This window comes from Macaca mulatta, chromosome 5 (genome assembly GCF_049350105.2).
Source record: "Macaca mulatta isolate MMU2019108-1 chromosome 5, T2T-MMU8v2.0, whole genome shotgun sequence".
NCBI lineage: Eukaryota > Metazoa > Chordata > Mammalia > Primates > Cercopithecidae > Macaca > Macaca mulatta.
The window spans coordinates 401620-416278 of NC_133410.1; the positions used below are offsets into that span (position 1 = coordinate 401620).

The 14659-nt window shown below is 42.2% G+C and overlaps 1 protein-coding gene and 1 long non-coding RNA gene across 3 annotated transcripts in view; one reads left to right on the forward strand and one right to left on the reverse strand.

The window, feature by feature from the left end:
* The window catches only part of LOC144341060 (uncharacterized), a 558577-nt gene that overhangs the window by 240680 nt on the left and 303238 nt on the right, over positions 1-14659 (reverse strand). The window lies entirely within an intron of this gene.
* ZNF141 (zinc finger protein 141) overlaps positions 1-14659 on the forward strand; it is a 50460-nt gene that overhangs the window by 3181 nt on the left and 32620 nt on the right. For both annotated transcript variants that reach the window (XM_078002837.1, XM_015137774.3), the window contains exons 2-3: positions 3748-3874; positions 4306-4401. In XM_078002837.1, the coding sequence (XP_077858963.1) occupies positions 3748-3874; positions 4306-4401 (223 nt within the window). The remainder of the gene's footprint in view (positions 1-3747; positions 3875-4305; positions 4402-14659) is intronic.

Below are 14659 nucleotides of genomic sequence, written 5' to 3' on the forward strand. Positions count from 1 at the left end.
TGAACTATTTGTCTTTTGAAATTACTTGCTATTGCCACAAATGGATATAAATTAACCTAATAATGCCATACTGGACACTATAACCCACACCTTATAGCTTAACAACATATATAGCCAATCACTAGCCAAAGTTACTTCTATAAACCAGTAAGAATTTCTGACAGCTTTCTGTCAGTTCCCCGTGCCTTTCTTTTTGCCTTTAAAAATATACTTGTAATGGCTTCTAATTGGAGTGTATATTCAGGGCAGCTTTATGGTCCAGGGTTGCAATCTTCAAGCTTTGGCTCAAATAAACTCTCTTCTTATATTATGTTTACCCCAACTTTTTCCTTTTAGGTCAAAATGGTTTTTTTGTTTGTTTGTTTGTTTGTTTGTTTGTTTTTGAGACAGAATCTCACCCTGTCGCCAGGTGGGAGTGCAGTGGCACTATCTTAGCTCACTGCAACCTCCGCCTCCCAAGTTCAAGTAATTCTCCTGCTGGGACAACAGGCACATGCCACCATGCCCAGCTGATTTTTATATTTTGTAGTAGAGACGGGGTTTCATCATGTTGGCCAGGCTGGCCTCAAACTCCTGACCTTGTGATCTGCCTCCCAAAGTCCTGGGATTACAGACGTGAGCCACCGCGCCCGGCCAAAATACTCTTTAGAAAGTGTTGAAGGAGTCTCCGGGAGGGGATCTCTCCTAGTTTTACTCTGCTTGCTATAACCCGTAAGAATGCTGAGGCACATTAATCCTACCTAGAATCTGCACATAAAAGCTGGCCTCTGCCTAGGATTCCCAAGACTGGGCCAGACTTTGGGCGAAAGACATACAGAAAACTCACAGAAGGCATTTTCTGCATCACGAGAGGTCAACATAGACATCATAAGCCCCACTTTCAGAGTGGAGCCCTTTGAGTTTTCCAGATCTTCTCCAATTACCTGGTATAGCTGTGTGCGAGACTTCTGGTGTAAACAGAATCCTGTGGCAGATTCTGTAAGTGTAAACAAGCACTTTAGCAGTGGGAGCTCAGGGCCACAAAATCTCCAGAGCCATAGTCACAACTATGCCTCCCTGTAGACTGTGTTATTGGAGTAGAGTGCTTTTGTCCTTCCCCTTGCCTTAGAGTTAGTTGAAAAGGGACAGGGCTTTCACATCTGGATCCAGGATCTGCAGCTCCACCAAGGCTGTTCCATTTTCTGTTTGCACTCCACAGTCAGTCTGTCTCTTCTGCCTGGATCACTATGGGGGCAGCATCTGCCCAGGGTCGCTGGGGACACTCTCACCAGCATCTGTGAGTATTTGAGACATTTGACGATGTCCTTTGCAGACTGGGGTCAGTCTGACCCCAAGGTCTGATTCTGCTTCCATTTCAGAGAAAGAGAAATGATTCATCCAGGGTTTGTTCCTCCCCTCACAGAAAGAATCCCCTTGGTTTGTACCCAGATAAGAGTTGCTCCAGTTTTCTGGTATTGGTGAAAAATGAGGAGCTCTGAAGACTCAAACTGATCAATAAGCTAATTGCTTCTATTTCAGATGTTCATTAGAAAAAGGCATGAAGCAGTCATGGTTACTACCATCAAACTTGCAGTCTAGAGCACATGAATAAATGGTTGAATTCAGCATCATGTGTTCAGTACAAAGATGGAAACTGTACAGGCAACTTAAGCTTCCTTTGGGCTACTTCCCCTTTACTGTGTTTGTGAGGTTTTTTGTTTTTGTTTTTTTTTAAATAGACAGTATCTCTCTGTCACCCAGGCTGGAGTGCAGTGGTGCTATCCCGGCTCTCTGCAACCTCCACCTCCCCGGTTCAAGCAATTCTCCTGCCTCAACCTCATGAGTAGCTGGGACTATAGGCGCCCTCCACCACATTGGCTAATTTTTTTTGTATTTTTAGTAGAGATGGGGTTTCACCATATTGGCCAGGCTGGTCTCGAACTCCTGACCTTGTGATCCACCCATCTCAGCTTCCCAAAGTGCTGGGATTACAGGCATGAGCCACCGCACCCAGTCTGTTTTATGAGTTTTGATGCCACTACGTGAATGGCTATTCATTGACAGAAGAGAAATTGTTATTATTTGTATTGTGTTTACCTTGCTAAGAGTAAATATTTAACTTCTAATATAATTGCTCTAGAGAAACATAAGGATTTTGGTTAAATTCCTTGTTACTGTATGTTATACAAAAGACAGAGAAGTGGCTAAAATAGATTAAAATTTCACAAATTCTGGGAATCAAATTTGTCTTGGGCAGGCTTAGAAAAGACAAAACGAAAGTACTTAGTGACATAGAGAGCAGAAGCCTAGGGCCCACTTTCTGTCCCATCCCTGCTGAGATCCACCCTCTTCTGGTCCTCGTCCAGGTCTGAGGCCACACTGAAATCTCTCACAGAACTGATTAGTAGAGGAGATCAGAGTTTCGGGTGGCTACTCCTACCTTCTCTCCAGAGCTGGTGCCCACAATTTTCTGAAACCCAAAAGCCAATAAATAGGGAAAAACTATTTACCTTGAGGCCTTAAATCTTTTCTATAAAATTAAAACTAGTGTTTCTAGAAACATCCCACGTAGCAACCTGTTCTTCATCCCTGCAGTTTCAGTGGCTTTTTCTTACAAGTCTCCAAGTAAATACAAACACAAAAATAAAAAATTCCTCTGAATTGTACTTAACACTTTCTTTCTGGCTCTCTCCCATCTATTTATATTTAGCTATTATTCTATACATTGAAAAAAAATCAGTCAGGGGAAACAGAAAGGAAATGAAAATTCTGGGCCCTGCATTTAAATCTGGGAAGTATGGGACACTTAGTGTCTACCTCCCAGAATGTTATGAGAATTAACACACATAATGTGAGCTTCCCATCACAGTGCTCTGTGACATACGTCTGAGCACATATTACATGCCCCATAAAGATGGCATTAATGCAGGTGCACATGTTGTTTTTCAGATGCAGACTTAACTCAGACATTGCCACCATTTCCAACTTCTGTAACCTTATGGGGTCTACAGAGAATGCCATGTTTCAGAATGATGATTGGTGGTCTTGTCTTGGGATAAAAAGTATTTGTGTTGTGATAATGGTGTTGGGGTAAGGGACTCTGTGTGCTGTGTCTGCTTTCTCTGAGTGGTACTATAATGGGTCTAGAGAGAGGAGCATCAACATTAACAGGAGACTTGCTGTAAAAAGCTAATTCATGGACCCTTTTCAAACCTGCAGAATTTTGTTACTTACAGTGACACCTAGAATATCAAATAATTTATATGTACATTGAAGCTTGAGAGGCAGTGCTTAGCTCAGTGACCCTCAGCCCAGTCTTCCAGTAGGATCACATGGACAGTTTGAAGAGAAACTATCAGCTGTGCCCTCTTCACAGATCCTGTCTATTTTTCTGGGTGAAAACATCCTTATTTTTAAAATTCAGTTCCTTTCATGATTCTACAGTGAGGCCAGGGTCACACATGAGGGCTTCCAGATACTTTACTGAAAGGTGAGTTCACCCTTTGTTCCAGGAGGTCACAGGGCCTACTCTGCTTGGTTTTGGTAGGGGCGTGTCAGTGTAGCCCATTATTTTTATTGCAGCAACAGAAACTGTTGGAATGCCTTCCTTTTTCTGCAGAGCTATAGAATACTTTAGAGAACATTACTGTGTTGAAAGTTATTTTGTCAGATAATCCCAGTCAGTCACATGTCAGAACTAGCTCTCTTAACTCATTTCACCTGTAGTCAAATTAAGACCTCTGTCACTTGATACGTATATATTTTCAGGAACTCTTAACATTCAGGGATGTGGCCATAGAATTCTCTCCAGAAGAGTGGAAATGCCTGGACCCTGCCCAGCAGAATTTGTATAGAGATGTGATGTTGGAGAACTACAGGAACCTGGTCTCCCTGGGTGAGGATAACTTTAATATATAATTCTTAATTCATCTCAGAGCTTTATTTTATTCCTTTGAAAAATTTCTCCTGGAAACTTTTATGTTTTATCTTTACATAAACCTTCTCTTTTCTTGAGCTAATTTGAGTCCTTCACTCTAGATTAGTGGTAATTCTAGAAATTCAAGGACATGAAATATTGTTTCCCACATCTTAAAATCCAATTTGCACTAGTTGTTTTTTATTCAGTAGTACTGGGTAGTGGAACTTGGAATCTGCAGATTTAAAATACTTAAATATTCTAAAGATTCTATCAGGAAACAATTTTTGGATTAATTTTCTAGAATCTTCCATAATATCTCTCTATTCTGCTTAGCATAATACTAGGTTGGTAATTGGAGAATCCCCATCAATATTCATGTTATTCTTATTTTTTTTTTAATAAAACAGGTGTTGCTATCTCTAACCCAGACCTGGTCACCTGCCTGGAACAAAGAAAAGAGCCCTACAATGTGAAGATACGTAAGATCGTAGCCAGACCCCCAGGTAGGTGAGAGTGAATGAAGCAGAGGACACAGGCAAGGGGACCAAAGGTCAAGAAGGAAGCCAGGCCTTAAAATGTGGTTTGGGGCTGGGTGCAGTGGCTAACGGCTGTAATCCAAGCACTTTGAGAGGCTGAGGCAGGTGGATCACGAGGTCAGGAGATCGAGATCATGCTGGCCAGCATGGTGAAACCCTGTCTCTACTAAAAATACAAAAATTAGCTGGGTATGGTGGTGCACACCTGGAGTCCCAGCTACTCAGGAGGCTAAAGCAGGAGAATCACTTGAACCTGGGAGGTGGAGGTTTCAGTGAGCCAAGATCACACCACTGCACTCCAGCTGGTGACAGAGCTAGACTCTATCTCAAAAAAAACAAAACAAAACAAAAACAGGTAGTTTGGGAAGCTCTGCTCCAATGAAAATAATTTCTGAAAAAGCTGCATTTTTTCTGTCCCATGCTGTTAAATCTTCAAAGAATTCTCTTTTTGCTTTATTGATCTCCCTTTAAGTTTACAGGGAGAGCTAATGTCCATCCACTTTATCGCTTATAAGGGGCTGCATGATGTGACTGCTGTTCCATTGCTTTTGGAGACATTGGAATATTTGTGTTATTGAGGAGCTCTATGTCAAAGTATTTTTTTCTTTTCTTTTTTTTTTGAGACGGAGTCTCACTCTGTCCCCCAGGCTGGAGTGCAGTGGCCGGATCTCAGCTCACTGCAAGCTCCGCCTCCCGGGTTTACGCCATTCTCCTGCCTCAGCCTCCTGAGTAGCTGGGACTACAGGCGCCCGCCACCTCGCCCGGCTAGTTTTTTGTATTTTTTTAGTAGAGACGGGGTTTTACCGGCTTAGCCAGGCTGGTCTCGATCTCCTGACTTCGTGATCCACCCGTCTCGGCCTCCCAAAGTGCTGGGATTACAGGCTTGAGCCACCGTGCCCGGCCTGCAGTGGATCTTTAGATTAATTTTATCTTACAAAAGTAAAATGTAATACTCAATAAACAAACTGCCCTTTTCCTCTCTTTCTTCAGCTCTTGGAAAACACCATTTTACTTACTGTTTCTATACTTTTGACTGATTTTTATATTGGTATCACTAATTAATATGTTTCTTTTTTACTGTTTTTTTTTTTAACATAATGATCTCAGTCTTTGTTTTTGTAAGTTGTGTCAGAATATCTTTCTGGTTTTTTTTTTTTTTTTAATTTAAGTTCTAGGGTACGTATGTACAACATGCAGGCTCATTACATAGGTATACATGTGCCATGCTGGCCTGCTGCACCCATCAACCCATCATTTACATTAGGTATTTCTCCTAATGCTCTCTCTCCCCCCACCCCACGACAAGCCCCAGTGTGTGATGTTCCCCACCCTGTGTTCGAGTGTTCTCATTGTTCAGTTCCCACCTATGAGTGAGAACATGCGGTGTTTGGTTTTTTGTCCTTGTGATAGTTTGCTCAGAATGATGGTTTCCATCTTCATCCATGTCACTGCAAAGGACATGAACTCATCCTTTTTTATGGCTGTATAGTATTCCATGTTGTATATGTGCCACATTTGCTTAATCCAGTCTATCATTGTGGACATTTGGGTTGGTTTCAAGTCTTTGCTATTGTGAATAGTGCCGCAATAAACATACATGTGCATGTGTCTTTAATGGAGGATGATTTATAGTCCTTTGGATATATACCCAGTAATGGGATGGCTGGGTCAAATGGTATTTCTAATTGTAGATCCTTGAGGAATCGCCACACTGTCTTCCACAATGGTTGAACTAGTTTACAGTCCCACTAACAGTGTAAAAGTGTTCCTATTTCTCCACATCCTCTCCAGCACCTGTTTTTTCCTGACTTTTTTTTTTTTTTTTTTGAGACAGAGTCTCGCTCTGCCGCCCAGGCTGGAGTGCAGTGGCCGGATCTCAGCTCACTGCAAGCTCCGCCTCCCGGGTTCACGCCATTCTCCTGCCTCAGCCTCCTGAGTAGCTGGGACTACAGGCGCCCGCCACCTCGCCCAGCTAGTTTTTTGTATTTTTTAGTAGAGACGGGGTTTCACCGTGTTAGCCAGGATGGTCTCAATCTCCTGATCTTGTGATCCGCCCGTCTCAGCCTCCCAAAGTGCTGGGATTACAGGCTTGAGCCACCGCGCCCGGCGTTTTTTCCTGACTTTAATGATCGCCATTCTAACTGGTGTGAGATGGTATCTGATTATGGTTTTGATTTGCATTTCTCTGATGGCCAATGATGATGACCATTTTTTCATGTGTCTGTTGACTGCATAAATGTCTTCTTTTGATATCCTGTGCCCACTTTTTGATGGGGTTGTTTCATTTTTTTCTTGTAAATTTGTTTAAGTTCTTTGTAGATTCTGGATGTTAGCCCTTTGTCAGATGCGTAGATTGTAAAAATTTTCTCCCATTCTGTAGGTTGCCTGTTCACTCTGATGGTAGTTTCTTTTGATGCGCAGAAGCTCTTTAGTTTAATTAGATCCCATTTGTCCATTTTGGCTTTTGTTGCCATTGCTTTTGGTGTTTTAGTCATGAAGTCCTTGCCCATGCCTATGTCCTGAATGGTATTGCCTAGGTTTTCTTCTAGAGTTTTTATGGTTTTAGGTCTAACATTTAAGTCTTTAATCCATCTTGAATTAATTTTTGTCTAAGGTGTAAGGAAGGGATCCAGTTTCAGCTTTCTACATATGGCTAGCCAGTTTTCCCAGCACCAATTATTAAATCGGGAATCCTTTTGCTATTTCTTGTTTTTGTCAGGTTTGTCAAAGATCAGATGCTTGTAGATGTGTGGTATTATTTCTGAGGGCTTTGTTCTCTTCCATTGGTCTATATCTCTGTTTTGGTACCAGTACGATGCTGTTTTGGTTACTATAGCCTTGTAGTACAGTTTGAAGTCAGGTAGCGTGATACCTCCAGCTTTGTTCTTTTGGCTTAGGATTGTCTTGGCAATGGAGACTCCTTTTTGGTTCCATATGAACTTTAAAGTAGTTTTTTCCAATTCTGTGAAGAAAGTCATTGGTAGCTTGATGGGGATGGCATTGAATCTATGAATTACCTTGGGCAGTGTGGCCATTTTCACAATACTGATTCTTCCTATCCATGAGCATGGAATGTTGTTCCATTTGTTTGTGTCCTCTTTTATGTCATTGAGCAGTGGTTTGTAATTCTCCTTGAAGAGGTCCTTCACATCCCTTGTAAGTTGGATTCCTAGGTATTTTATTGTCTTTGAAGCAATTGTGAATGGGAGTTCACTCATGATTTGGCTCTCTGTTTGTCTGTTTTTGGTGTATAGGAATGCTTGTGATTTTTTCACGTTGATTTTGTATCCTGAGACTTTGCTGAAGTTGCTTATCAGCTTAAGGAGATTTTGGGCTGAGGCGATGGGGTTTTCTAAAAACACAATCATGTCATCTGCAAACAGGGACAATTTGGCTTCCTGTTTTCCTAGTTGAATACCCTTTATTTCTGTCTCCTACCTGATTGCCCTGGCCAGAACTTCTGACCCTGTGTTGAATAGGAGTGGTGAAAGAGGGCATCCCTGTCTTGTGCCAGTTTTCAAAGGGAATGCTTCCTGGCCAGGTGCGGTGACTCATGCCTGTAATCCCAGCACTTTGGGAGGCCAAGGCAGGCGGATCATGAGGTCAGGAGATCAAGACCATCCTGGCTAACACAGTGAAACCCCGTCTCTACTAAAAAAAAAAAAAAAAAGAAAAAATTGGCCAGGTGTGGTGGTGGGCACTTGTAGTCCCAGCTACTCAGGAGGCTGAGACAGAAGAATGGCGTGAACCCAGGAGGCAGAGCTTGCAGTGAGCCAAGATCATGCCACTGCACTCCAGCCTGGGTGACAGAGCGAGACTCCATCTCAAAAAAAAAGGACAGGGGGAATGCTTCCAGTTTTTGCCCATTCAGTATGGTATTGGCTATGGGTTTGTCATAAATAGCTCTTATTATTTTGAGATACATCCCATCAATACCTAGTTTATTGAGAGTTTTTAGTATGAAGCACTGTTCACTTTTGTCAGAGGCCTTTTCTGCATCTATTGAGATAATCATACAGTTTTTGTGTTTGATTCTGTTTATATGATGGATTACGTTTATTGATTTGCGTATGTTGAACCCGCCTTGCCTCCCAGGGATGAAGCCAACTTGATCGTGGTGGATAAGCTTTTTGATGTGCTGCTGGATTCGGTTTGCCATTATTTTATTGAGGATTTTTGCATCGATGTTCATCAGGGATATTGGTCTAAAATTCTCTTTTTTTGTTATGTCTCTGCCAGGCTTTGGTATCAGGATGATGCTGGCCTCATAAAATGAGTTAGGGAGGATTCCCAATTTCTCTATTGATTGGAATAGTTTCAGAAGGAATGGTACCAGCTCCTGTTTTTTTTTTGTTTTTTTTTTGTTTGTTTGTTTGTTTGTTTTGAGACGGAGTCTCGCTCTGTCGCCCAGGCTGGAGTGCAGTGGCGCGATCTCGGCTCACTGCAAGCTCCGCCTCCCGGGTTCACGCCATTCTCCTGCCTCAGCCTCCCGAGTAGCTGGGACTACAGGCGCCCACAACCGCGCCCGGCTAATTTTTTGTATTTTTAGTAGAGACGGGGTTTCACTGTGGTCTCGATCTCCTGACCTTGTGATCCGCCCGCCTCGGCCTCCCAAAGTGCTGGGATTACAGGCGTGAGCCACCGCGCCCGGCACCAGCTCCTCTTTGTACCTCTGGTAGAATTCAGCTGTGAATCCGTCTGGTCCTGGACTGTTTTTGGTGGGTAGGCTATTTATTATTGCCTCAATTTCAGAACCTGTTATTGGTCTATTCAGGGATTCAACTTCTTTCTGGTTTAGTCTTGGGAGGGTGTATTGTGTCCAGGAATTTATCCATTTCTTCTGGATTTTCTAATTTATTTGCGTGGAGGTCTTTATAGTATTCTCTGATGGGAGTTTGTATTTCTTTGGGATTGGTGGTAATATCCCCTTTATCACTTTTTATTCTGTCTATTTGATTCTTCTCTCTTTTCTTCTTTATTAGTCTTGCTAACCGTCTATCAATTTTGTTGATCGTTTCAAAAAACCAGCTCCTGGATTCGTTGATTTTTTTTTTTTTTTTTTTTTTTTTTGAGACGGAGTCTCGCTCTGTCGCCCAGGCTGGAGTGCAGTGGCCAGATCTCAGCTCACTGCAAGCTCCGCCTCCTGGGTTCATGCCATTCTCCTGCCTCAGCCTCCCGAGTAGTTGGGACTACAGGCGCCCGCCACTGCGCCCGGCTAGTTTTTTGTATTTTTTAGTAGAGACGGGGTTTCACCGTGTTAGCCAGGATGGTCTCGATCTCCTGACCTCGTGATCCGCCCGTCTTGGCCTCCCAAAGTGCTGGGATTACAGGCTTGAGCCACCGCGCCCGGCCTCGTTGATTTTTTTTTTAAGGGTTTTTTGTGTCTCTATCTCTTTCAATTCTGCTCTGATCTTAGTTATTTCTTGCCTTCTACTAGCTTTCGAATGTGTTTGCTGTTGCTTTTCTAGTTCTTTTAATTGTGATGTTAGGGTGTCAATTTTAGATCTTTCCAGCTTTCTCTTGTGGGCATTTAGTGGGCATTAATTTCCCTCTACACACTGTTTTAAATGTGTCCCAGAGATTCTGGTATGTTGTGTCTTTGTTCTCATTGGTTTCAAAGAACATCTTTATTTCTGCCTTCATTTCGTTATGTACCCAGTAGTCATTCCGGAGCAGGTTGTTCAGTTTCCATGTATTAGAGCGGTTTTGAGTGAGTTTCTTAATCCTGAGTTCTAGTTTGCACTGTGGTCTGAGAGACAGTTTGTTATAATTTCTGTTCTTTTACATTTGCTGAGGAGTGCTTTACTTCCAACTATGTGGTCAATTTTGGAATAAGTGTGATGTGGTGCTAAGAAGAATGTATATTCTGTTGATTTGGGATGGAGAGTTCTGTAGATGTCTATTAGGTATGCTTGATGCAGAGCTGATTTCAATTCCTGGATATCTTTGTTAACTTTTGTCTCATGGATCTGTCTAATGTTGACTGTGGGGTGTTAAAATCTCCCATTATTATTGTGTGGGAGTGTAAGTCTCTTTGTATGTCTCTAAGGACTTGCTTTATGAATCTGGGTGCTGCTGTATTGGATGCATATATATTTAGGATAATTAGCTCTTCTTGTTGAATTGATCCCTTTACCATTATGTAATGACCTTCTTTATCTCTTTTGATCTTTGTTGGTTTAAAGTCTGTTTTATCAAAGACTAGGATTGCAACCTCTGCTTTTTTTTTTTTCTTTCCATTTGCTTGGTAGATCTTCCTCCATCCCTTTATTTTGAGCCTATGTGTGTCTCTGCACGTGAGATGGGTCTCCTGAATACAGCACACTGATGGGTCTTGACTCTATCCAGTTTGCCAGTCTATGTCTTTTAATTGGAGCATTTAGCCCATTTACATTTAAGATTAATATTGTTATGTGTGAATTTGCTCCTGTCATTATGACGTTAGCTGGTTATTTTGCTCATTAGTTGATGCAGTTTCTTCCTAGCATTGATGGTCATTACAATTGGCATGTTTTTGCAGTGACTGGTACCAGTTGTTCCTTTCCATGTTTAGTGCTTCCTTCAGAAGCTCTTGTAAGGCAGGCCTGGTGGTGACAAAATCTCTTAGCATTTGCCTGTCTGTAAAGGATTTTATTTCCCCTTCACTTATGGAGCTTAGCTTGGCTGCATATGAAATTCTGGGTTGAAAATTCTTTAAGAATGTTGAATATTGGCCCCCACTCTCTTCTGGTTTGTAGAGTTTCTGCCGAGAGATCTGCTGTTAGTCTGATGGGCTTCCCTTTGTGGATAATCCGACCTTTCTCTCTGGCTGCTCTTAACATTTCTTCCTTCATTTCAACCTTGGTGAATCTGACAATTATGTGTCTTAGGGTTGCTCTTCTCGAGGAGTATCTTTCTGGTGCTCTCTGTATTTCCTGAATTTGAATGTTGACCTGCCATGCTAGGTTGGGGAAGTTCTCCTGGATAATTTCCTGAAGAGTGTTTTCCAGCTTGGTTCCATTCTCCTCATTACTTTCAGGTACACCAATCAAATGTAGATTTGGTCTTTTCACATAGTCCCATTTTTCTTGGAGGCCTCGTTTGTTTCTTTTTTTTCCTCTAAACTTCTTTTCTTGCTTCATTTCATTCACTTGATCTTCAATTTCTGATACCCTTTCTTCCACTTGATCGAATTGGCTACTGAAGTTTGTGCATGCATTACGTAGTTCTCATGCCATGGTTTTCAGCTCCATCAGATTATTTAAGGTCTGCTCTATGCCGTTTATTCTAGTTAGCCATTTGTCTAATCTTTTTTCAAGGTTTTTAGCTTCTTTGCAATGGATTCGAACATCCTCCTTTAGCTTGGAGAAGTTTGTTATTACCGATTGTGTGAAGCCCTCGTCTCTCAACTTGTCAAAGTCATTCTCCATCCAACTTTGGTCTGTATGCTGGGGAGGAGCTGCGTTCCTTTGGAGGAGAAGAGGCACTCTGATTTTTAGAATTTTCAACTTTTCTGCTCTGGTTTCTCCCCATCTTTGGTTTTATCTACCTTTGGTCTTTGATGATGGTGACATACAGATGGGGTTTGATGTGGATGTCCTTTGTGTTTCTTAGTTTTCCTTCTAACAGTCAGGACCCTCAGCTGCAGATCTGTTGGAGTTTGCTGGAGGTCCACTCCAGACGCTGTTTGCCTGGGTATCACCAGCGGAGGCTGCAGGACAGCAAATATTGCACAATGCCAAATGTTGCCGCGTGATCCTTCTTCTGGAAACTTCATCTCAGAGGGGCACCCGGCTCTATGAGGTGTCAGTCAGCCCCTACTGGGACGTGTCTCCCAGTTAGGCTACTCTGGGGTCAGTGACCCACTTGAGGAGGCAGACTGTCCGTTCTCAGATCTCAAACTCCGTGCTGGGAGGACCACCACTCTCTTCAAAGCTGACAGGGATGTTTAAGTCTGCAGAAGTTTCTGCTGCCTTTTGTTTAGTTATGCCCTTCCCCCAGAGGTGGAGTCTACAGAGGCAGGCAGGCCTTCTTGAGCTACAGTGGGCTCCACCTAGTTCGAGCTTCCTGGCTGCTTTGTTTACCTACTCAAGCCTCAGCAATGGCAGACACCTCTCCGCCAGCCTTGCTGCTGCCTTGCAGTTGATTTCAGACTGCTGTGCTAGCAGTGAGCAAGGCTCTGTGGGTGTGGGACCTTCCGAGCCAGGCATAGGATATAATCTCCTGGTGTGCCGTTTGCTAAGACCATTGGAAAAGCGCAGTATTAGGGTGAGAGTGTCTTCTTTTGAGAAATGTCTGTTCATATCCTTTGCCCACTTTTTGATGGTGTTATTTTTTTCTTTAAAATTTCTTTAAGTTCTTTATAGATTCTGGATATAAGCCTTTGTCAGATGGGTAGATTGCAAAAGTTTTTTCCCTTTCTGTAGGTTGCCTTTCACTCTGATGGTAGTTTCTTTTGCTGTGCAGAAGCTCTTTAGTTTAATGAGATCATATTTGTCTATTTTGGCTTTTCTTGCCATTGCTTTTGGTGTTTCAGTCATGAAGTCCTTGCCTATGCCCAAGTCCTGAATGGTATTTCCAGGTTTTCTCCTAGGGTTTTTATGGTTTTAGGTCTCACATTTAAGTTTTTAATCCATCTTGAATTAATTTTTGTATAAGATGTAAGGAAGGGATCCAGTTTCATCATTCTACATAGGACTAGCCAGTTTTCCCAGCACCATTTATTAAATCGGGAATCCTTTCCCCATTTCTTGTTTTTGTCAGGTTTGTCAAAGATCAGATGCTTGTAGATGGGTGGTATTATTTTTGAGGGCTCTGTTCTGTTCCATTGGTCTATATCTCTGTTTTGGTACCAGTACAATGCTGTTTTGGTTACTGTAGCCTTGTAGTATAGTTTGAAGTCAGGTTAATATTGTTATGTGTGAATTTGCTTCTGTCATTATGATGTTAGCTGGTTATTTTGCCCGTTAGTTGATGCAGTTTCTTCCTAGCATCGATAGTCTCTACAATTTGGCATGTTTTTGTAGTGGCTGGTACAAGTTGTCCCTTTCCATGTTTAATGCTTCCTTCAGGAGGTCTTGTAAGGCAGGTCTGATGGTGACAAAATTTCTCAGCATTTGCTTGCCTGTCTGTAAAGGATTTTATTTCTCCTTCACTTATGGAGCTTAGTGTGACTGGATATGAAATTCTAGGTTGAAACTTCTTTTCTTTAAGAATGTTGAATATTGGCCCCCATTCTCTTTGGCTTGTAGAGTTTCTGCCAAGAGGTCTGCTGTTAGTCCGATGGGCTTCCCTTTGTGTATAACCCGACCTTTCTCTCTGGCTGCCCTTAACAATTTTTCCTTCATTTCAACCTTGGTGAATCTGACAATTATGTGTCTTGGGGTTGCTCTTCTCGAGGAGTATCTTTGTGGTGTTCTTTGTATTTCCTGAATTTGAATGTTGGCCTGCCTTGCTAGGTTGGGGAAGTTCTGGATATTATCCTGAAGAGTGTTTTCCAACTTGGTTCCATTCTCCTCATCACTTTCAGGTACACTAATCAAACATAGATTTGGTCTTTTCACATGGTCCCATATTTCTTGGAGGCTTTGTTCATTTCTTTTTACTCTTTTTTCTCTAAACTTCTCTTCTTGCTTTATTTCACTCATTTGATCTTCAATCTCTGATACCCTTTCTTCCTCTTGATCAAATCAGCTATTGAAGCTTGTTCATGTTTCATGTAGTTCTCGTGCCATGGTTTTCAGCCCCTTCAGGTCATTTAAGGTCTTCTCTACGCTGTTTATTCTAGTTACCCATTCGTCTAATCTTTTTTCAAGGTTTTTAGCTTCCTTGTGATGGGGTCCAACATCCTTCTTTAGCTCAGAGAAGTTTGTTATTACCGACCCTCTGAAGCCTACTTCTGTCAGCTCATCAAAGTCATTCTCCATCTAGCTTTGTTCTGATGCTGGTGAGGAGCTGTGATCCTTTGGAGGAGAGGAGGTGCTCTAGTTTTTTGAATGTTCAGCTTTTCTGCTCTGTTTTCTCCCCATCTTTGTGGTTTTATCTACCTTTCTATCTACCTTTTATCTACCTTTTGATGTTGGTGACCTACAGATGGGGTTTTGATGTGGATGTCCTTTTTGTTGATGTCGATGCTATTCCTTTCTGTTTGTTGTGTTTTTCTTCTAACAGGTCCCTCAGCTACAGGTCTGTTGGAGTTTGCTGGAGGTCTACTCCAGACCCTCTTTGCCTGGGTATCACCAGCAGA